Source organism: Varroa jacobsoni, unplaced genomic scaffold (genome assembly GCF_002532875.2).
Source record: "Varroa jacobsoni isolate VJ856 unplaced genomic scaffold, vjacob_1.0 scaffold_863, whole genome shotgun sequence".
Classification (NCBI taxonomy): domain Eukaryota; kingdom Metazoa; phylum Arthropoda; class Arachnida; order Mesostigmata; family Varroidae; genus Varroa; species Varroa jacobsoni.
In genome coordinates this window covers 148,767-173,461 of record NW_019213765.1, presented here as the reverse complement: position 1 = coordinate 173,461, position 24,695 = coordinate 148,767, and the positions used below count along the sequence as shown (strand labels likewise).

At 40.2% G+C, this 24,695-nt stretch overlaps 1 protein-coding gene and 2 long non-coding RNA genes across 3 annotated transcripts; 1 reads left to right on the top strand and 2 right to left on the bottom strand.

Annotated features, from left to right (window-relative positions):
• Window positions 1–2,458: 2,458 nt before the first annotated feature.
• LOC111264477 (uncharacterized) lies at window positions 2,459–5,156 on the bottom strand. The gene is made up of 2 exons (XR_002682887.2): window positions 3,880–5,156; window positions 2,459–3,560 (listed from the first exon to the last, which is right to left on the bottom strand). It is a non-coding gene; the product is annotated as an uncharacterized LOC111264477 (long non-coding RNA).
• Window positions 5,157–6,376: 1,220 nt separating this feature from the next.
• LOC111264476 (3 beta-hydroxysteroid dehydrogenase/Delta 5-->4-isomerase type 4) lies at window positions 6,377–17,545 on the top strand. Its single transcript, XM_022840421.2, has 7 exons — window positions 6,377–6,676; window positions 10,896–11,129; window positions 11,286–11,374; window positions 11,747–12,024; window positions 16,269–16,442; window positions 16,693–16,947; window positions 17,106–17,545. Exons 2-7 carry the CDS (start codon window positions 10,933–10,935, stop codon window positions 17,265–17,267), a joined length of 1,155 nt encoding a protein of 384 aa, XP_022696156.1. The 5' UTR covers window positions 6,377–6,676; window positions 10,896–10,932; the 3' UTR covers window positions 17,268–17,545.
• LOC111264478 (uncharacterized) lies at window positions 12,520–15,309 on the bottom strand. The gene is made up of 3 exons (XR_002682888.2): window positions 14,758–15,309; window positions 12,898–12,981; window positions 12,520–12,740 (listed from the first exon to the last, which is right to left on the bottom strand). It is a non-coding gene; the product is annotated as an uncharacterized LOC111264478 (long non-coding RNA).
• Window positions 17,546–24,695: the final 7,150 nt, after the last annotated feature.

Sequence of the window (24,695 nt, the reverse complement as noted above, 5' to 3'; positions counted from 1 at the left end):
ACTTACGTACAATAAGCCATAGAGATATGTATAGTAAACTACGCGGATTTGAATCGTAGAAAGGAATGTAAGACCTGCGTGATGGATAAAGTGGTGCATTTATTTTCAACGTTACATTGGCCTTTCGAATTTGGGGAAGTCGATGACATAACTGTCAATTGTATTACTTTAACATTATAATAATAATAATAATTATTATTTACGTATTTATCATTTTACTAAAGCTATACCTACATTCGTAAATTACCTAAATATTGGAGCACGATATGACGAAACAAAATAATTATTATAATTATATTATATATTAACCAATGGATGACGAACGGTAATGAATGCCGTAGAGGCTTTTGGCACAAATTCATAATTGGAAATAGGAATATCCAATTTGTCAATAACATGTCAACCGATGAGGTGATGATCTCTGCCTGTAGTTTGGTTACTATTGCTATTATAATTATTATTACTATAACATAATAATATGTTTAATAATAAATATATTTAATTAGAAAGTACAGAAGTGATGTGAAATAAGTTTTCATTGAAACTGAAAAATCGAATTACAATATACGATGACGCCGTGGACAGACCGTCGGGTAGATTATTTGTACATGCCATGATATGCAACTATGTAATTAGTGAAGAAAGAGTAAATAAAAAAATAAACCATCTATATTATATAGAGCTTTGCACGAGCCCCTTTATTACTCGACCGATTGCTATCGGTATATATCTGAACGGCTAAATCTCTGATACGATACAATATTTTTACTACTACTACTACTACTACTACTACTACTACAATATTCGAAATTCGGATTAACGCTTAAAATGGTTCAGACAGTTCGTCATGCTTCTGCAGACCTCCTTTCTAAAAAATCATTTTTCCTTCTCTACTGTTCTGGTATGTTAGAACTTAGTTCAATTGCCAAAGCTAGTTACAGCAACATACAGGGCATCAGTTCATTTGAATTAATATGTAGCACTGCCTAGCCAAATGAACCAGCCAATGACAAAGAAAGCCATAGCATGTACAGGTGTACGCAGGTGTGGCATGGTTTGCATGCAGCAAGCACGTCGATGTGCCGAGAAAGAGCACGCAGGATGAAGCCTTCTTTTTTTGCTGTTTATGCCTAAGTACGTTATTGATTTGATGAAGTTGATCATAGCGATGCAACGTCTAGTTGCATCGCTATGATCGACGGACTTGAAGGATTCCGAGGGTCGAGGTTATCGAAAAGAAGCAAACGTCAGAAAATAAACAATAAGCAAAACGTGCGTCATATAGAGATCACTTTCGTGTCGGATAACGGCGCGCACGCCTACTCTCATACGACTATTCCGCGTAATGAAACTGTTCATATTTTTCTATTTTTTTAACTACAGGAACTTCCTGAGGCTTCTCGTCTATGGCGTTCTGCTCTTACCCTTCAATTACGATTGCCTATATGGCAAAAAGCGATATAGAATACCAGATTTTTAACATTTTCTTGAAGCGTTTCTGCTGGATAAACGCTGGCTAATGTTTTCTATTTATAATTATACCCGGTTATTATCGATGCTCTAATGTGGAAATCATTACACTGTGGGTAAATTTAGTATATTCGAAAGCTCTTGATTATACAGATGAGGTCTCCTTTATCGGTATACAGTTAGGGTCAAAAATTTCCACTTACCTTTCAGACGGATCAATACTTGACTTAATTAACAAAATGTTTTCGTCAACTTGTTAAACGCAGTTTAAGACGCTGCACAAAGTGGCTTTTTCAACAATCGGAACTACTTAAGTTATTGTCTAAATAGTTTTTTTTTTTTTTTTTTTTAAGTAAAATGGCAGTACTAAAAACAACTGTTGTATACTTGGTGTCAAGCTGATATATCAGTATTAACTTAGTCTCGTTTTTCGCATTATCAAAATAACCAGATATAACCCAGATAAGGAAATAGGCTCCAAATCCTTCTCACCTCATTTTGTTATATCCATATATGGAACGTGCGCAGGATCAGTGTGCATCTAAGAATTGAAGTACATCTAAAAATTAGACCAATACTGCGTATATGAGCATTTTACGCCACTAAAGGTGTTTTTTAAATTAAGCAATATAGGGTGTTGTGCTGTGTTTCAGCGAGGCCGCATTCTATAAGTATGAATTTAAAAATGAGTTTAAACCATAAACGTCTGTTATAATAGATAAAATTGATATTTGCTACAACTTTCCTGGCCTCGATGCCACACTGGTAAAGCGCCTTTTGCCCACATGAGCCTACTACGTACGATCTCCCTTAGCAGCTTCAAATCGTCGAAGATCGTCTTGGACTCTTTGCTGCTATCGGTTTCTATTTTTCGTACGCGATCCTAGCCATGGCCTACATGGAGAATTTATTCCAGATACATAAGTCTCTCTTTACGTATAGCCTTGTTCTCCAGAACTATTTTGATCAAGTAAAGACATCCCTTGGATTAGAAATAAGTATATATTAATGTATTTGGGGAAAATTCTCGCACAATATAATCTTCCGGCAGGATCATAATCATCATGAGTTCAACCACTTTCCTTGCCTTCATAGTGGAACATATGCCATTTTTTTACAGCCTTCCTTCCCTAGCCAAATTTAACAAAACACTGCCATTATTTGACTGTCTCGTCCATCAGACAAAAAAAAACAAACTAATTTCAGACGTATGAACTTGTTCCTACCAATTAACGTCGTAGGTTAGCAAATCAGACGACCTTCGAGCTATTCATATTGACTTGCTCGTTCTTTGAGGATTGAATTGCGTGCAGGTTAATCGCAGATCCCATCTACGTCGATGCACAGTGTGACCAAAGAGATGCAGCATTTCTGCCAGACGGCGATATTTATCTGCAGTAACTAATAATTGAGCACGTCATTAGGTTCGAACCATCAGTGGTTTCTGAAACAGAAAAACAAGAACTTCATAGGGCATCTCGATGTACTCTCACTAAATCAACGGTAGACTCACCTCTGAATACTGATGACACGGTCACAACTAGCGTACTAGAAATTTAGCCAATAAGAAGTGTCGATAAAAATCGGTAAGTCACCAGATCACCCCATCATCAAGTAACGAATCTACTAGCAAGCCAAAAATCCTATCATGTTACACAATTTACCTCATCTGAAGTTTAGGTTCGACATATTCACACTCATAACAAAAATACGCGTGATACCATAGGATGTTTTCGCATCGGTAGTCCAGAAAGTCACTTTACTTCGGGACGCATTCGGAAGCGCGAATGCGATGACAGGTAATTTTTGCAAGGCATCGTCTGAGTCGAGAGTCAGAAATCGAGGATTCTGAAAGGGCGCTTCAAGAGACTTTTAGATAGACCGCTTGATAACGATGATGTAGCCATAATCTATGATGAGCGGCATAATACAAGAGATAGGAAAGCGTGTCCACGACAAAATGATTGAACTGCATATGGCGGCTGCTAAATGCAAACAGCAGGACCTTGGTTCTGGTTCATATGTGGATACGAGTAAGTGACATTCTTGATGGTAGCATTCGAGTCCAGGAAACGAGGGGTGTTACAGAACTGCTCTTAGATCCAGAACAGAAAAACAGATTCTTTGTATCGGCTCGAGTGAAAATAACATTACCATTTGTTCCGATCTGTTGTATAACGCTCGAATGGAGATATCAAGCTCAAATAATGCTTTTCCCGTTTCCGTTAAGCAGAACAATTTTACACTATAAGATCGATATCTACAGAAAGCTCTAGTCAGTTAATTTATTAATTAATAATTTTCCAATGGCCTTATTTCATTCCGATTAGAACATTCACTATTCAAGTTTAGTGTACCCAAATAATAGTGTTGTTGGTAAATACAAAAGTAAAGATGTCCACCAGCTACCTGTTTACTGAGAGAATTCACGAGCAAGGTACACGCCATATCGAGTTAGTGTGTCACAGACACCACTTAAAAGATTTTAGCTTATCAGTAAATTATGCCCTTATCATCTGGAGGAGGTGATAATGGAGCTGCAACAACTAATGTTCGACGGTCCTTTTGTCTCAGGCGATTTCGAACGCATTTCGTTTGGTACGATCTCACGCCAGAGACCGCCGTCAGATAATCTGCGCGCTACCTGATAGAGAGAAAGCTGTTGTTCGAAATATTCGAAGAAGTTATTCACTTTAAAATCGACTGACACATAAAGAACATGCTTCATCCATTAATGCCATTTACTTAATTAAATACTGACGTATTTTCGTTCGGTATAATGCCGCGTCAACTCATCTTCATATATTATACAAATTAGCAATTGTCCCAATGTGTCTATGAGAGCTAAAACTGTCCGCCATCTTAATGTTATCCTGCAGGCTTGGAATACTGTGAACCATATATTTCGGAGGCCGCGCCTTTAACTCGATCTGGAATATAGCCATGTAGGATAATGATGCGCTTAAGAGATTTTCGACACGGTGCTTATCTGGGTGCAAGTCTGCTGGTTGAGTAATGAGCCTTATATATCGGGCTGAAATATTTGCTAGACGACTATTGAAAGGGCATTGGCACTAACGTCAACTAGAAATGACCAGCTCTAGCCTATAACATGAAATAATGATTACGTCACTATCTACTGAACTCGTTCTAGCCAGCTTTATCTCGATGTCTCACTACATATACTTGGCAGAAGCTGGTGGGCTTCGATTATCATCACAGGATGTACGAAGAAATTTCCATGTGTGTTTTAGCATTTACTAAAACAGCTAGATCTTATAGGAAAATATATGTATGTATATACATATGTTCCTCTTGAGCACAACTACCTTGATTCATTACAACTATGTTACAAAAAAAGAACACGCCACGATAATAGGAAAAAGAGCAAGAAATATGGCTAAGTGTATGTAAATGGCCCGTTAGTTCTTTTTGGCACATTGTATTAAGCTGTAGTGTGTTTATGTGATGTGGGGGCTAGACAGAACTATGTGCTTTTAAGAAGGTATATTTCTGGCATCACAATTATACTGTTCAGCCGTTAGTTTTGCAAATGTCAGTCCAATAGAGCTACGTGGGTGCTAGGGTCAGCCGTACCTTCCGCAATAGTTTAAACAGCAATCAATATTAGTTCAAATATCGTCTGCTTTGAAAAGATGTTTTGCGTTTCGGCACATAAAGTTAAAATTTTGAGTTACCTATATCATTAACCGTTCACCTAATCCATCGCCAGTTGTCATATAGGTGGCACTAGGTGTGTTCCACGGGCATTGTGTAGGTAGCGGCTTGTTGCTGCTGCTGCTCATCTACACTGAGGGTTGTTTCCCTGTAGTTTATGCCGTTCGTTTTGATATGGGCCAGGGCTCAGGAATATGAAAGCCGTGACCGTAATCGTCTCCATTATGACTGTTAGGGTTTTGTCATCGCACTTTCAAAATGTTAATTATGGCATTGTACTGAGTAGCGTCTGCAACGGCTATACGTTTCTTTCGGTGACTAGCTACGCTACGTTCTCGAGAAACTAGTCTGGGGGCCACAAGATCTCATCCTACGCACGGCTTTTAACAATAAGTATTTGTTTGCCAGTGGACCCATAATAGAAGAAAACGACTTCGAAAACGATGCATTTGTTGGAGGGGGCGTAGGCATATCTGGTCATATCGTAGCATTAGCTAAAAATAAAATATGCCCATGTAATAGAAAGAAACATCTTGGCTCTTCTCGAATAACATCTAACAATTTCCTTGGCGTGACCGATACGCAACGGCTTTTCTCTTACGAATTTTTGCAGATCTTAATTCTTATAACAACACGTCAATGGCACCGATAATAGGTCATAACGAACACGTCGGCCAGGTGGATGAAATGTCTTTTTGATTTGTATTGGACCGTATCCATATTTGACATTTTGAACTCCTCTACTTTTTCCGACGATTAACTAGCGCCGTCAACATCATACTCGCTTATGAATACAGATCTACGGTTTCGCGTGCGCGCTTTTCGTTGCTTGCTGGTGCGTGATCGTCTTGGTTGCCAGGCCGCCAAGGCGAAAATAGAACGAACGAAAACATTCTGGATAAGAAATCAGCGAACGCATGTGCCTTTTCAATGCGCGCGCAACCTCATTCGTGGGGGTCAGCCGGCCGGGCTGACTGTAAGCGTCACTGGAAGTCGACAGATCGGGCGCCGTAAAACTAAGTGACATCTTATTCAGATCGTAGTATCTGGCACGGGTAGGGCAGACGTTCGATGATTCAGCATCGTTGGCGCCATCCACTGCCATCGCCGGAGCGATTAGCGTACGGTGCGTCTTCTGTTTTGTGGCGACTGCGACCCTTCTCGCCGACGCCATCGTGCCCGCTAACGTCGTTGGAGAGGGAAATCAACGCAAGCATTTATTGACCCGGCGCCGTAAAGTGCCGTCCGCTCGTTGCTCCTGTTGACAATAGTTCATCCGCTCAACAATTGCGATAGCGTTTCGGTCGTTTCTGTATAGATGTTGACTGGACCGGCCGCAGAGGGGTTGTGTCCCAGTTCGTAGTGCGAGGTAGCACCCGGCATTTGTTGGGCGATCGTTATTGGTGGCTGGAGTTCGAGTCTCAGTTTTCGGTGCTTTTGCTCGCGGTGCTCCGTGTTGTGTTAAAAGGAAATTATATCCCATTCGTTATACTGCTCGATTGCCGATCGTCTGTCCAGGCTCGAAAAGGTATTTAGTACAAGGGACTGCGGAGCGTGATATAATGTTTAATAACGCTGCATAAATTTTTAGATAGAGTTGTCTGTTATAACAGTAGTTACTGAGATATCTGTATGCTGAAACAGACAAACCTAGACAGGGGACTAGACAGATTCTAACAGTTGTTTATAGTGAAACCTAAAGGCGTTGTGATCCGTTAGTCGAAAGTTGTTTTGACAGCACAAGGTTCAACTGCCATACCAAAGTCCAATGCGTCCTGAAACACAAGGAATCGTTCTTGTCCCGTGGCAGCATAAAAGATTAAATCCATACCCTTAAAACAGGTAAAAGGGTCTGCCAACACCGCTGTCCATAAATGTTCTTTTAAGCCGCTATGTTGTAGAATAGACGTAATAGCACGGTGTAGAAAAATAGCAATAATGCGGCCAATTTTACTTTCAAATTGTGGCCATTGTCTCCTACTACTACGTGATTGGAAGCGTAATATCTAAATGATAATTAAAAAAAAAACGTGTGAATGTGTGGATTCGAGATAATAAAACGGTACCCAGAAGTTCTATGTTTGGTCATGTTGGCCATATACATAACATTTTTAAGCTTAATTTTCTTTAACGTTTTCGCCCATCTTCACTGCATGTATAAGTTTTCAGAATCACCTTCTGTGTGGCGTTAATAAGCTGCTTCCACTAGAAGATTCAGCCGGAGGATATTTTGCACGGCCTTGCCTTTAATAAGTTGTTAGAGCCTAATATTCTATTGATGAGTTTCAAATAATCCGGTAGACACTGTAGTTGTACATGGAATTTCCTTAGCGCAGTGACCGCCCAAGCAGACGGCTCCAGAAGGAATGGCGAAATTTAATTAGCAGTATCGTAAACATTGAGAAGCTGGGAGATTGCTAGGGGACTCTGTTCTTAAATGGGGAGGGGCTACTTGATAAGTGTTGTTATTTGAAGAGTCGAAGCCCACCAAAGACGAAACATGTAATCGAAGGTCGGCTTATGGGCGGCAACTAGATTCCTTCATGGACAAATTTATTCATTATTATACAGCGCGGCGGATGTTTGCATTCCGTCTTAAACGAATGTACGTCGATACGTACATACAGATACAGTGGGTACATACGATGTTTGACTATGTAGTAATATAGCACCGGCTTCGTGTTTGGCTACATTTGGAAATCGACTTGTGTCATTTCCTTGAAGGTAGTTAGCTATGTATGTGTAGATATGGTAAACAAGAATACAGCCATGATTGACTCGACCCTCAGGCGGTCTAGCAGATAGCTGAATTGACGCACCATCAGATATGCATATCGTGTATCGACTGGGGGATGGAGGAGCTTAGATAAGATTTGTTACAGTTCAACCTTCATGTTCCTTCTTGTAGCCGCCCGTGGCGCCGTCACGTGCGCATGTATTATTTGTATCGCTTACTAAGAACGCGCTACGTTGTCTTGATGATCAGATGTTATTCAGCGAGTGCGAACTAGCAAAAAATACGTCTAACTTTGATCCGGAATTGCTGTTAGAACTAATTACGGGGCTCACGTGTGTTTCGCCTTTTTTCGGTTGGTATTCTGTGCATGGATCTAAAGCCTTAAGGGGCCTGATACTATCTGAGAGGGGCAACGTATCGAGAAACACTCTGAGTAGAATTTACTAAAAATATGTCCTCGAAAATGCGACGCCCTTTTCAATTAAGAATATACTATGTGTCGGCGTCATAAGGAGTGGTGAATGTTTTCGAATCATAGATGCCTGGCCAACTTGGGGCCACTAAAACTAAGGGCGCTTGGTAGCAATCTGAAGTACTTTTGAACAACGGATTCAGAACCTCTTCTTCACCTCTTTTTCTGGGGCAATTTTACTTCACACGATTAGGCGAGTGTTTTCGATGCGAAACACTAACGTGCACAGTACGTTTCCGTTTTTATATAAGGAAAAAGTTTGACGAATATTAAAATAGTAATTGGCATAGTTGTCCTTAAATAAAACCAGGCGTCTAGGTACAAAACAAGATTTCCGTTTCAGACTACATAAGTCTAACTTACTTATTTTTCATAAGATTTGCTAAAACTACGTTTACGTCGAAAAACTACTAAAATGTGACGTTACGACGTTGACGTTAAAGTGAAACTGGATGAAAATAGAAAAAACAATGCCTGCAGATTCCAGCATGTGTACTCAATGTTTTTATCGATACAAATAAGTAGTGTCAGCGGTTATAACGATATTCTTATTATAATCCCTTTAGTATTTTCTGCTCGCTTTAAATCGTTTCTTTTCTTTATCGGACACCTCCTGAGCTATCATCGTATCAGCTGATCGGTGTTTCAAATTTAGCTATATACGAAATTTCATTAGTTAGGTTGTTGGCCCCCAAAAAGTTCGGATAACTAAAGTATTTCGATCTAGTTTGTCAAATAGGTAAATATTGTTCCACGCGGCAGCAGTCGATGTATGATGATTGGCTAAACGTTTCGGGTTCTACGTCTAACATTGCTCTAGCTGAGCATTTCTTGAGACGGCTACCCGCTAGCGCGGAGCGGGGTTATGCGATGCGATCACTGCTCGTAGATGCGCGGCGATTTACGAAAAACAAAATGTGAGATTGGTAGTGGTGTTTTTTTAGCCCCCTTTTAGATTTGTTTTACACATTTAACTTTATCTATTCTATGCATGCCAAAGATCTAGAAATCACAGTTGGATGTCTAGTATATGCGTCGAGTTTTTACGTCCGGTGTGTCGTTAATCGCTAAACGCAGAGGGGCTATCTTGACCTTTACCGTGTTGACGCACGTAGCAAACGATGCCATAGGGACACTAGCTTAGTTTGATCTCCTGTATATTTGCTTGGGAAAAATGGTCGACAGTATAATATATACAATAGCGTGTCCTGCCATCGCATACTTGTTGTGATGCGATCCGCTTTGATACATGTAGCATTGACACATATTTGGGTGCATCTCAGATCCAAAAGCGCATCTAATTAACCGTAACATTTACTGCTTTCGACGCTCGTTTATTGCTAACGGCGTTCACAGTTGTGAACTTTTGTCGGAGTAAGTCCATATTTGTCGATAGTGTGGTTGCTGGAACAAACTACAAAGGATATGCATTTTTCTAATGGTAGCAGTCTCACAATCCTGATTAGCTGTTGCTTATCAAAGCATCAGAGGACCATGAGGACACACAAACTGAACACTATATCTTTTGAAACATACTTGGATTCGTTTAAAATCCTGAATTTTCTGTCCGGATCTGTATTGCCAGTTTTCAAGGTCTAAATTGCATAAATCGTAACCCTTTAAATAATTCTATTTACCTCTATATTCAAATTGGGCCTACGTATAAATGTCTTTTAGATACAGATTTTAATTTCTATTTAGGGGATAATTTGAATTTACGGTAAACAAATAAAAATCTGCTTTTGAAAGCCAATGATGGTTTGATTAGCTACGGCCTTCTGTGAAAGATTATAAAGTTTCGTATTGGTCCGCTTCTAACAAGAGCAAGTCCGTCCGTCCTTCCGTTAATGATGAGGTTCCTTGTATTCAGCGCAGCTTAGTTAGTATATTGGCTCCTACGAAGACACTGTTGTTTAAATTTAACGTATCAAACTAGATCTGGCCTGGAAATTACTAAAACCATATTTGTATCAGATTAATCGTTTAAAACAGGTCATGCACTTCTATATGGGGTCGCATTTGTCGTACACAGCATATTTTAGTTTCGATTAAAGGTATAATATAAGGGAAAATGTCCAAGCGCTACATAGGACATCCAGCTATTGGGTATTTGTAAGAATCAACGAGACGTTTACATCATTTCCTAGCCAATCAGCCTCTGATGTTTTCCGCTTGGAAGCGGTTCTGCTAATCTCTATAGCAAAATTTCAAATGTACTGAAAATGGTCCTCTGAGCCGTTGGAATATGCTTTCGATCCTCTTAAATCTAAACTTCATTGAGAATCTTGCGGTTTGCCCCATGAACCCGAAAAGAGTGAGCAATAGCTGTGCTTTTTTTAAATATTTAAAATAAGACGTTCTATAGAGAACTGGTTCTCGTTTGGTAGCAGCAGTAGCGTTACGAAAATAATCCGTCGAAGGTTATCGATTCAAACGCACCACCCTGTATAATTATGCTGACAAGACAAATATGTTACTCAGATGTAAAAACCAAGCAAAGACGAACAGCAACTAATTAGCCAATGGTTTATTTTTCAGTAAAACTCGCAGCAACAAAAAAACCCGTAGAACTAGGATGGTATTATCTCCTTCTCTCGAGAACAATAATGATGTCGATTCGTTGTGGAAAGGTCCCTCTGTGGGCCTCCGGCCAACAGATACTGTTTTAGTCACCGGGAGCAGTGGGTGCCTTGGGCAGCATGTCGTCAAGCTTCTTCAGGAGCAGGATTCCAACTGCAAGAATATTCGCCTTTTTGACGTTATCCCTTACAAGTGGGTATAAACTAACCTATATTGAGCTGCTTTCGCTACGAGCTGATACAATGCAGGAGAAATAGTTAGTAATTTAGGAGACAGCGTAGACCTCAACACGCTTCCCTAAAATAGTAACGTATAAATATAAACACGGTACTGTTGTTTGGTCAACAGGAACAATTTGGGCCATTCAACCCAAAAGCCAATGAAAAAAATCCTTGGAGACCTGACGTATGCAAACGAAATTCTTGATGCTTGTGAAGGTACGTTTTCATTGTTTACGTTCATGAAGCGGAAAAGCTTTGTAATGATTATGTAACATAAATAATAACAATGATTGGTAAAGACGAGCCCGCGGTTCTCATAGTTGTATATACTTGCACCTATGATGATGAGATTTCAGCCCCATGAAACGTTTTACCATTATGCACCTTCATATCAGCTTCTTTTTTTTGTTTTATACAATTAATAAGTACAACGCCATGTACATACATATTCCTCTGCGTATCCAGTCAAGCGTCATCATTCGTTATATCGATATTTAGTCATGTGCGATATACGTGTCCGTTACGTGTATCTGAGTGAGAAAAAATTGTTATACTAACCGTTTCCTCATCTTGCGCTGTCTATTTTAGGAGTGGATTGTGTGATTCATTGTGGGGCTCTAGTTGACATATCGCTGTTCCCAAACCAAATAGCCCTCGAGGCAATCAATATTGAAGGTACGCGTAATGTAATTGACGCTTGTATTCGACAGAATGTCCCTTACCTTGTCTTTACCTCCACAACTGATACCGTTGTGTCCTCGAACCACATTTTCTATGGAGCCGAAAATACGACCTTCGTGCCGAAAAATTTCCTCATGGGACCCTACGCTGAAACGAAACACCGAGCGGAACAGCTTGTCCTTCAGGTAGGTTTTTATGAGGTAAATAGCGTACCTTATTATGACGAATTTGGAAAGCCAAATTTCAACATCAGACAAGGTCGTCCACATAACTCTACAATTACACGTTACTCGTGTTATTAACATGCGACAATCGACGACCGCGGTACGTTACAGATATAATAAAAGAGCAACGAATACTAGCCGAAAGTAAAAAATGGGGGTGTTTAAAGTTAACTACGTGCCTCGTAGGAGTCCTAAAACGTCAACTAAGAGCACTAGAGCTTCTGTCAAATAGTTCTCAGCACGCCCAGAATAATTTTTTAAAGGCATCCGAAGTGGTATAGCCTTTAAATTGAACACATACACATTTTGGCTTCCCACTAAAAAAATTCAAGATAAACAAATTCACGTATCGTGCTTTTACTATTACAAAGCCGCTAAACAATATTACAAGCGATACTGTCGTAACGCGGACCTCAAGTTTATTCGATAGGACCACCAATGTAAAGTGATACTAGATAGGCAAAATGACCTGAGTTCGAGAAAACTGTTTATCTTCATAAACGCACCACTTGAGAAGTAGCAGCTGTTAACATATGTATGTAGCCATGGGAGGTGAGTTCGTGAGGTCTACCCGTAGAAATCGATCATCAGTCGTGTGGTTATGGGCAACTAGTCCTAAAATCTACTTGACTTTTCTGTTGGGTAGTAAACGGTAGTCCAGTCAATTGTCCGATCGCCTAATGTAACAAGCCAATTTTACACATTGCAGATGTCACGCTCGTACATCAATCTACTGTTGTTAACTATAGGGTCTTCATTCAAGTAATATGGCACTATAATACTATTGCTAGTTGAGCTATCCGTGTGTGAAGAATGACAGAAAGCGAGCTTAACTGTTACTCGATGAAAAGTTGAGCCGCATTCAGTATCGGTGAACGTCCAGGGAGGCTCAAAGCATAGAAACGACCTAGGATTAATCTGGAATAGTCAAAAACCAATAGGAAACTTTATGGCATTGACTCCTGTGTGCATAACGCCTGAATTTTATCTATTCTACTAAATATTCTAAATAAAGCCAGCAAGAATTGTTTCGGCCAACACAAAACAAAGTGTCTGCGTACGATTTCGAACATAAAGACCACTTCACGATTGTTTAAATTTAGTAGGTGAACGCGCCATTTTTGCGTCATCCAAATGTCATGGAAACGTTGAAGTGTTGCGGCGATAGGACACACTGTGCGTGTCAATCGTATCTTGACGCAAATATACAAAAGAGCTACATGGCCACTGAGCGTCTCCAAAGTTTGCTTTACGCCGTAGATAAAAGGGGACAGAGTGAATGCTTATGTAAGGTTATTGCTATACATTGTATTGCAAAAAAATAGGGCTTCTACTGGGACTATTCGTGTCCAGTGGTCCGTTGTCCACTATATAGGAAAATATACGCGTACGAAATTTAAATCGTGTTGTAGATCAGGCTCTGGCAAAAGGTAGGCAATAATCAATATTGTTTTCAACGATACGGTCGAAATGTGAAACAGTATTTTTCCTCAAACTGATGTGGATAATCGCACCTAAATGAAAATTTACCGTATTTACGTTACGAAATTCTGTTTGTTCTTCTAAATTTTTCATAACGTTACGTTCGTATTCATGAAAACCGGAATGGTGTTACGTATACAAAAAGTAAATCTGTCCTCCTAATGGAGCCGCATAACGTCCAACAAATTTATATCACTTTGCTAGTAATATGTTCAGAGGTAAATTCGCAAGACGGGTATATTCGTATACGGGTATTTGTCACAAATTTTTGGAACTTTATCCAGCCGTAAAAATAACAACACTTCTTTCATTTTTGCAATTGTGCCACCACAGTCTTTTGTTTTTATGATATACAGAACCGAACTGATCGGCTATCCGGTTGCGTCGCTCTGACTTTCCTGTACCGGTGCGTCTCCGTATGAGAATGAGCTTTGTCGTGTGGTTGTGCAGGAGCAACCAGAGCGTTTAATTCCTTGTATACACGCCAGTATTTAACGAACTGGTACGGATATTGTTGGGTGACAAGAGCATAACCTTGATCCGGGGATGGCGTATACGGTTCATACGCGCCCTGGAGGTCTTCAGGTCTCGCAGCACGCCTGTCGTGGCGTCTATGCTCAAAGGAGTCCCCATCTTTCTTGCGGTTAGGCTGTTGAGATTAGGGTTTTCAGCTGGGATAGTTGTATGGGGTTCCTGTGAACTAGGAATAGGAAGCCTCGGAGATACGAGGTTTTAACAGATGCTTTTTCAAATCCAAAAACGATGCATTTAATTGCAATTTTAAATGTAAATTAGCGTTTGACTTGATTCTTTCTACCTCTTCCTCGTCATAATTGCTGACGGTGAAACACCATCGGCGTTCAAAAATGGTGCGCCTAGCACCGACCTTGCGAGAGTATTGCTTGTCCCGTCCGTGGAGGGCTATAAATGTTACCCAAAAACGGGACGAGACAAACCGGACATGTTTGAAAAAAAAATGGGTTATTTGTATATAAGTGGCTACCACTTAAGATCACATGGCAACTTTTGCTGGTATAACGACTAACTGTAACATTTGAGCCACAAATAACGATTAACTATCGACTTAATTATAATTCACAGTTGAGATTAGTGGTTCCGGGACAAAGATGCAGTGATACTTCTAATATTATTGCTGAAGATGGCAATGTACTATCTGTTACCTGTCTTCTTGTAGCTTGTACGACTGCTTACCACCATTTATTGGGAAAAGCGAAAAGCTGGCTTCAAGTTACGCGAAGGTTCGTTTCGACGTTCCGTATTTGCTGGTTCTGACTAGCTAAGTACAAACTGCAAAAGCTACGGAGGCCTGTCAAAGTAGGAGACATAGCAACCCTCAGTGTTGTGCACCGCTTCTGCATGGGTATTTATGCCGAATTCAACAGCTGCCTTTGGCTGTTGCTGTCCTCGCCATGGTGCAAGACTGTTCGCTACGTTACATGGGCTGGCAGAAGAATTGAGCAGTAAAGCAGATTTGATTACCCGGCCAGACAGAAGTCAGTTAACGCAAATGGTATATTACCACTTCTTTGTTTGTATGGCGTGCACTGTTTTGCCGTGGCCACAGCCACCAAGGGTCGTTCATGGAAAAAATGCTAGCGATGGTGAAGTATGATAATGGAACAGTGGCGGTGGCGTCGTGCGCCGACGCTCCCGCCATGGCCGCAGTCACGTTGACTGTAAACGACATCAGACGCAGCTTCGACCACCGACCGATGTCGGTAGCCATGGCTACGGGTTGACTGGTAAGGGTAATGGAGCAAGACAAGCAAGCGAATAGGCGGGATGGCCAGGTAACTGGAAAGAAAAACGCTAAATAAGCGATGGCGTCGGTCGGCGCATTTGTTAGCAGCTGCGAAAACGGCGGCTTCGTCATTGTCAACCACAGGTTTTTTTAAACCTGAAAGCGTGCGAAGCACACGACCTAGATAAGCGAATTATACACAAGTTTTTTGCATGTTTCCGATTGTACTCGTGTGTTTCTAAGGTAGGAAAGGCCTAAACAAGTGGGCTAAATTTAACGCAGTGGCCGCTGCCCCAAACTGACGTGAGCGGCTTGGCGTAACGTCAGGTATATAAGCGTCGCTAGCGGATAGCTTTGACGTCTCTTCGGAGGCACATACCGAGAGCCGCGGCGAGCCCGTAGTGTCGCGAGCAGCAATGTTCGCCCCACCCTCTAAAGCCGGGCCCCGACGTCGCGAGGTAGTAGCGCCAGAGACACCCAAGTAAACTCGATAAAAGAGTGGCGCTCGATTAAGATTGACGTTGTTAACACGAAACTCTTCTTCATAACCTACAAAATGTGTCGATGAGCGAACGATGATGACTGATAGATGATTGAGAGCTCTCCGCTTCGAATTACAACTGAATGCAAACTTCAACGTTTATGAGAACATTGCGCGCGCGGTTGCTTAACACCGAGCCCAAGTACCATAAAAGTTGAAAAGGCTGTGTGGAACAGCTAGGGCTTCCATACGGAAGTCCAATTTTTTGCTACTGTCACTTCTGCTATTCGGGTAGCGGTGGCATGCTAAACAATAGGAGGAACTGGTATCATAGCTTTCCAGGAATTTGACGTTGCGAGACTCTGTAAAAGCGCATGTGACAAACTGTTACGTGAACCTAAACAAATATAGCATATAGACTACGAGCGTCACATACATAAGGATGTGTAATTTTTTCGTTTATCTCGTTATTGTTTTCAGGCAAACAATCGTTTGTTGGCCGATGGAAACACAAAGCTCCGTTCGTGCGTTCTTCGGCCGACCATATTTTATGGCGAACAGGATAAACATTTCATACCTCGTATCATGAAGGCTGCTCAACTTTACGCAAGTTCCAAGATCCAAAAGGTTAAGAGCATCGATGAAAGATTCCAGGTAATGTAGCATTTGAACTTTTTCATAATACACGCCTATGTTATGCCAGGACGACCGTACACCACAGAATTAAGCGTGTCGACTAGCTAGCGTTGTGCCTGATTGCTAACTGCATTATAGTTATTATCGAGCGTTAGGTCCGAAAGGATCAAAGTAGACGTTTTTAGGGTCATGGAGGCTTACAAATGATTATCTAACTCATTTGATTTAATAACGTTCCGTTTATAACGTGTTGGAGTAACCTCTATAGGTCACGTACGTTGGCAATGCAGCTTACGCACACATTGTAGCGAAAAACTGCCTACGTGGGAGTACCGATTGCGCTGGCGAGGTTTACTACATTACCGATGATACTCCTCTTGAAGAATTCTATACGACGATAAAACCGTACGTGGAAGCCCAGGGCACCTTCCGTATCAGCGACTGGTCAATTCCATACCTCTTGGCCGTTTTCGTAATGAGTATTATTGCCCTAGTACTGAAGTTGATTCGACCGATATACCAGGTGAGGATAACTTTAGTGGGCATCACGAGTTCAAACAGCTCCTCGTCAGAAGATTCTTGCAGACTATATCCTTCCAGGAGATCGTGATAAATAGTTGCGATAGCACAGCAGCCGCTTAAGTGAACGGCTTTCATTTTTTTCCGTTTGAAAAATTACAGGTCGGCGAATACTTTCCGACACCAGCTGGCATCACTTACGCCTGCACATCGGTCTTCTTCAACAGACAAAAGGCTACCTTGCGATTGAAGTACTATCCGCATTATACAGCCGAAGAAAGCTATAAGAATTCACTTAAATTCTATAAGGAAATCAAGATTTAGTAATTCGGTGATTAACGAATTGCTAAAATGGTACAACGGAAACATTTTCCCGCATCGACCTCTCGGATCTACTAATTCGCACCTCTGTGTCTCTGTCTCCTTTCGAAGCTAACAACAAAAACAAGTAAACATAAGCTTTTTTTGTAGCGCCCTCTAGTTCGACTCTGAAATTGAGATAAGGAACATTTCATATTTAAACATTACTATTCGCCTTACTATTGGGCTCTTCGGACAATGTGAATTGTGTTACAATACAAATAAATTGCTTTTCTAACAAATTCATTTGTATATTGTGTATGTAGCTATGGTCGCTCACACGACAGCAATTTGTTTGTTTTCTTAGTCAATGTGTAACAAAAATGATAATCGGAAAATAGTTTAAAACAGTTTGTGTTGAGGATGTTTCATCAGCTGCAAATTTGGTGGCGTTTGATGCGAGAATGCAGTGAATACGGCAGGCGAAAGGTCAGGTTCGCGTTGGAACTGAATGAATATATGTTAGGGAGTTTTTGGTCTCCTATCTTGGACTTCGGGACTTTTTGCTTATAATCATTTCGATGTTTTGAGCTGTAAACGACAAATGTGTATACGCGTACTGTTTACTCGAGTGCCTAACTTCTGGTCTTATAGTTCCGGCGGGCTAGCAGTAAAGGGATTAAGCTGTAGGAACGTGTGATAAGGAAAGCGTGCGTTTAGAAAAGGCAGCGAAGTATGCCATTTTATTGCTAGATCGTGGTTGAATCACGGCAGTGATCAAGTGAGTCGTAATCGGACGGGTAGAAACCTCGTCACTTGTAGATTTTTGTTAAATTTCGTCAATGTTCATGCACTTGTGACGGAAGCACAGGTAATCGTTAGCTGAGAACGATATCGTGGATTCCTCTCAGAGCCTTCAAGTGGGTCGATGTTCAATGACTATTCTCATGTATATAGAGATACATTCATATATGCGTAGAAAACTGTTGCTACTCGTAGCAGTGGTGCTTCTGTGGGAAGCCATACGCAGTCACGGAAAACCCGTGCATTGTGTATAAGTCTGTCCCGCGTAGCACGATTGGTACCACTAGAAATGTCGATCGGTCTGACAACGATACTGTCTGGGACCGCACTCATGACTTTGAGCTCATTAAGCGACTAGTAACAATTTTTCGTGCGTGATGTCGTCTTGCTCGAAGAACAATATCGCGCTCCAGGGTTGCGTCACTGACTCGAAGTTGATTGCCAGCTAGCTAAGTATAACTTGCTCAACACGGAGTAGGGCAAGATACCTGTTGGGCAGGCTAAGCTCAGCCTATTTTTAGCTAAGTTCTGGAATAGTTTAGTGCAAAAGTAACCGGAACAATCTCCGGAGCTATCCAACTTTGTATCAAGTATTTGTAACGGCATCAGATTGCTTCGGGATAAGCGTTACCGCTTTACTATGAGCTGTCTTGAAAGCATTAAGGCGTCTTGAAAGTTTCTCCCTCTCGTTCTTAGCAGCTAAGGTCCCCTTTCACTAGAGATCTTACTGAGGTTGTTACTATTTCGAACTGTGGCTAATCGGGGCTGAAGACACGGGAATATTCACTGTTTAATTTCCTAAAATTTTTGACGAATTTTAGGTGATTATGCCTACTGTTCTCTAATTATAATCAATGGGCATTTACTGTAACACAGCTCTTTGAAGTACGGAACCCAGTGTACGAACACCCGGTTTCAAACCCAGCCATCCCACAAAGCTTAATATGCTAGAACGTTACCACTGCATTATGACGGAGCCAACATACTATATTAACAGACATCAATTCATTTAGACACCTGACTTATTTCTTCAGAGCATATATGCCAGCCAGGTCTATATAGTGAATCATTAACTGTGGTTTATTGAACCAAGTCTTGGTCTTGGGCGACCCACGGAACTTGTGCAGACGTTGGTTTTCGATAAGACGAGTCGTATTATTAGATTGACTTTTGAAGTTGAAACGTATTTCTTTTCTATCATTTGGACACAGTGGCTCGAATGCATCTAGCAGCGTGAAGCTCCAGTCGAAGGCAATTAATGGAAAATGAATATGCTTAGGTCTGTGCCTAAAGGAACGCCCAGTTTCAATCGGTGAAACGCTCTCAATTCATTTTCCTCTGTAGTGATCAGTAGACGGCAGACTTTTGTTTGATAACTTTCGTAACTTACGGCAGTGAGCATTACATATAGCTTATATTATTATTTATGTTATGTATTATACATGTATATATAATATTTATTTATGAAATACGTGATAAGATACGGAGGTGCATCAATGACACGTTTTACAAAGTACTGCATATGAACCATACGTAGACATCAGAGAAACTCATCGTTGAGACGAACGTGATGTTTGAGAGCTTGTCTACATCTTAAACCGTGAGCTCTACAGTTTAGTATAGAAACACTTATGTACATAATTATTGTTATCTTATGTCAGGCCAAGGTTGGTACCTTTCTCAATATAAACTTTTGATTGATCACGCCATTCGCATCAATATGGTTTCCGAACGATGGTAGACTTACGTTGCAGGAACGAATGAAGCCTCTTTTTGCAATAATAGTAACGTAAATAGAAATATTGGAATTATCCTAGTTCTGCACCTAAAACGCTATCCTACATCTTGTTATGTTATTTTATGGTTATTTAAAGGTTTAGGAAAAGCATTTTCAGGGACTTTTCCAAAACAAAAGCAAATCAGCAGCAATACACTTAGCACTTTGAGATTCATGCTTGAACACGCCTACAGAAATTCAATAATAATGGAAGATAAATCGAAAGCTTCCCGAAGCAAGATTGATAGGTTCTCGTAACTTTGTGCCCTGTATCGCCATTAGCCATTTCATCAGACCGTTTACCCTCAGCACGAAACGATGCGTGCCTATTTACAGGTTAGAACCTAGAGCACTACGTATGTCGTAAGATTAGCAGACAAGTACGTCCCTGTTGTCATCTAGGGTCGGACCTGCGCATAGACGGACTTCGTTTTGTTCTGGGAGCCAGCCGTCTCAGAGATTACATGACAGCGATAGCGAACGTACAACTTTAATATGTAGACGTTTTCGCAGCTCGGACATTTACCTACATGGACGAGCAGCTTTTTGAACGTGAAGCCTTTGGAAGGTTATTATTGCAAATTAAAAACGGCTAGGGAATTTCCTCTTCGTAAATCAGTCGCCTGCATTCCCTTTTTGTAGTTGCCTTGTTATAAACTGCTCGTTATCTATTAAAATATATACTTCGAATGCTTAAGTCACTTTCAAATGAGGTGTTTTATTGAGCGTGAAATGTTGTTTTTAGAAATTTTATAAATAAATAACCAACTTTCCCCTTTAACGTAAATGTACCGGTTTTATTGCTACGTTATCTAAATTTCCTCAGCTCTAACGGAGGCTTTTATCAATTGGTAATTTCCAATTATTCTGTAGTGCTACAAACAACTTGCTTTAGTCCAAATGGACCGTACAAAAGTCCTACTAAAGACAGAAGATGAACGCACTTACCGGTATACTAATATTTCAAACGTGATGATACTGACCTTGAACTTCCACCAAATACTGGTCGACCTTTTCCTCGACCTCTTTTACATAGCGCCCCATAAACATTTAAAACCCCATAAAAAATTAAAACGAAAATAAAAAATGTAGCACGACTGACATAATTTGTCATCAGTTTGTTTTGAGAGAAAATCATCAATATATAGGAGTACGAACAACAAACGTTTCCGTGTAAAATCTTGCGTGTGTATGAGAACTGTTTGTAAATTCCTTTTATAAGCGGAAGAGTACTTCCACGGTTCTCTGTGCTTGTCTTTTTGTCAAACAAGCACATATAGTTCATATATTTTTCCAGCTTTATGCTCATTAGCCATTGCGTGAAAATAAGTACGTTTCCCCACTTTGAGCCGAAACCCCATCTCACGTGTTCCCAAGTCTAGCAGTCTTCCGTTACGCTGTTAGCGACCAAGGTCTACTTACTCTACTGCTAAATGAGGTAGTTAGTTGAATAGTTTGGAAGATCAAAATTGAAAATAACATAATCTGTCACTTTTTGCAGCGCTACCATCCCACCTATAAATTATATCTGTGAAACAATACGAATATCCGTGAGGTTGTATACTAAACATTGAATTCATTATCTGGAACGGCTAATATCCATCTATTTACCTAAATTCTCGATTTTCTATCGTGAGCAACAGACTCAGCTCGACCTTCGTTCACCCACGAAAAAGGTTCCCTCATTATAAAAGAAATACATCTGTCCTCAAATCCACTTGCATGTTTCAAGGCTTCGTTATGTACACAACAGCCTTTATGAGATACTGAACGGATAAAATAAGCCTTGAAGGAAATCTTGTACGTCGATGGCCTATAGTGTAGTTGTCAGACTCAGTGGTGCCCTTTCAACCACAAATTCTATGTTGTTGAAATGCGTTTTTATCTATTTCGATAGGTATTAATGGCATTAATAATCAATGTGCTGCTGGCGTTATTCAGACGTTGCGGCGTTATTGATGACAGACATTAGTAACTTCGATTTATTTATTCAAACATTACGATATTCGACATTGAAACGTTTTTTTTTTTTTTAGCATTTTGCAATGATATCCAAGATCGTCTACAGCACGGTGTTTGCTTCGGGGACTGATATGACAGCTCAACGAGATCAGACTAGCTCGATACCTGGTTGGCCATTAGTTAGATAAGTTTTACGTCTACCTAGTATTACTAATAATTCTCCTTACCCAAACAGTAGTGTTTATAGGTGGTATTTACATTACTTTTGTCAAATCTACGTCATCTCATTTAAGCTCTGTCGAGTTAAAGTTTCAAAGCTGTGTGTTTCACCCATCATTTGACTCTAGCGGCTTACAAATTAGCTAATCTAGTGAGAACTTACAAAGAAGATGCAGACAAACTCTCAAACATCATCTTCATCTTCACCAGGAACATTGCTGCTGCTTAGAAATTAACGATGGTGGCTCGACTCGCTTAGGTGCAAATCTGCTAGCACGCAAAGCAGAGGACGACAATGAAGCCAAAGAATAGAATGAAATCTGCCAATGGTGCAGGCGCGAATAATACCAAAGCTAGAAACCCGTGCGTAAAAACGGCAGACATGACTGAGGACATCAGATTGTAAGAAGCCTCACAAAGAAGTGAGAGATGTCCTCGAAAGAAGGCAAACTGCTACAACCAGGCAATATGTCAGTAATGCCATAGGGAGAGAGCAAAATTAGCCTTTTTTAGATCTGCGCATTTAGTGGTGAATCAGAAAGGCTAGTTCTTCGATTCAAATATTATTGCAGATTCATTTTGGCCCTCCGAACACCAAAGTGAATTTTCTTCTCCCAAGTGGTTTTCACACAGCACCTTTAGCTTTACAAGGGAAAGGTCAGGGGCAAGGTTCTAGTTAGAAAAAACCTTGTGTGGATTAGTGGATGAGGATTAGTAAGGATGAATATGACACTACTGTCGCTATATTTGAACGTTCAATTTCACGGGGTTCCCGACATTGTAGACGCTGACTCAACAAGCCGAGCTTGAAAAAAACACAAAGCCTTTTTTTTAAAGTGCAAACACCGGAGTCTCAAGAGCCTCTCGACACTCGTCTTCACGAGTCGTACAGGGTGGGCACGTTACCCGTACTTGCAGTATTTGCATTAGAACTAAAAAAACTCGTAATCCGACCTTTTTTCCCCTGCTTGGTTTCGTCATAGCCAGACTAGGCGCTAAATGGTTTAGGTTCAAAAGCAGCCGTATATATTTTTCACTTGGAGCTGCAGAACACCCATTTAAAGCAATATCGAACGGCAGTACCAGATTTAAGAACCCAAAATATCTAATGGACTAGAATGAGAGGCTAACAATACAGTACGAAACGCGGCCTCTTTGCTATTTCATAATAATAACACAAACATTCTGATTCTGTTTTTGTGATTAAAAAACACTCAGGATAATCAATTTTGCAAGCCACTCTATTTGTTAATTATCCGTTAGTTATTTTCATAAAGAGGCCAAGCTAATTTTCGCAAAAACCTAATAAAACAACTGAGGAGCGATAAAGCGAAATCTGAAAACATACCGATCATTACAACCGAAACTAAAATAACGTACTACTAAACGCTCCCAAAGCCTAAATTAATATACTTGTAGAGTAGATAAATTGGGATTACAATATCTTATAATTAAAAACCCGATTCCCCCATTGGCTAAGTCGGAACCCCAGAGTCCGGATGCCATTTATTAAATCTGTCTTGTTGTCTGTTAACAGAAATGAACAGGAACACCAATAATATGTAATTACTATTATTATTATTAACTATTATTGTACACTAAAGCAAGGTTGGCTGCAAATAATAAGATTGTTGTCCAAGAGTGATTCCAGCATAGCCTAAAGAAAAGTAGGCTCAGTGAATCAAATTTTTTCTTAGATTTAATACCTACTTTTGTCCACTCTCAGAATATGGAAGGTAATTATAGTTACTAAAAAAAATGTGCAAATTTTATTTAGAACTTTGTTTATTTTGGATTCCAAAAGAGTACATGAAGCATTGAAATCAGACCGTAGGTCAAGCCTACTGCAACGGAACATCGATATCTGGCACCTTCTTAGATTCTTACCATCACTAATTAAAAACTGAATTTTAAGACTGACCTCAACGCGTTGCTGACAGCGACGAGTGCTCAATTAGTTAATATCATACGTAATTTCGATTACGGAACACCTCAATGCTGGCGTATGGCGAACTTTATCTCGCATCTAGATTTATTAAATGAGCAACTTTCAGATACGAAAAATTACATGCGGCGTCTGTGGAAAGGTTTTTTATTACCTACAAATTACTATTTATTATAGTTATTTGAAAAAAATCTGACTTGTGTATAAATAAACGCTGCTGGTTACGTTGTAACGTTCCATGTTTTATGATTTTCTGTTGTATGAAACGACATTAGTGTTTGATATTCGCCAACCGTGTTGAAAGGTATCTATTAGTCCTGTTGCTACTATCCAGCACTAGGGTAATGTCGGCCTCGTACTTTACTGCTATTTCCGCGAGACAATTTCGGATGGCAATGTTTTGTTTGCTTAATAATTTGATGTATAATTTTTTTTCATCCTTTAGCACTATTCATAGTTTACAGTGTTCGGTGCCGTAGTTCGAACTGTCTTTCTTTGAAAGAGTGGGGTCTGTGCAGGTGTATGATACACAGGTGGTGTTTTTGCATGTATCACGTTTACGAGAACTCCTTCCCATGCAGGTGGACTATGCAGTGATATTATAACACGTAATACCTCACAAAAAAGCAATCTGAACTTAATTTTACATATTCAGAAGTAGCAACTGGTTACATCAATTCACAAATCTATATTACATCTATATATATACATATATATTTATATATATATATTTATATATATATAT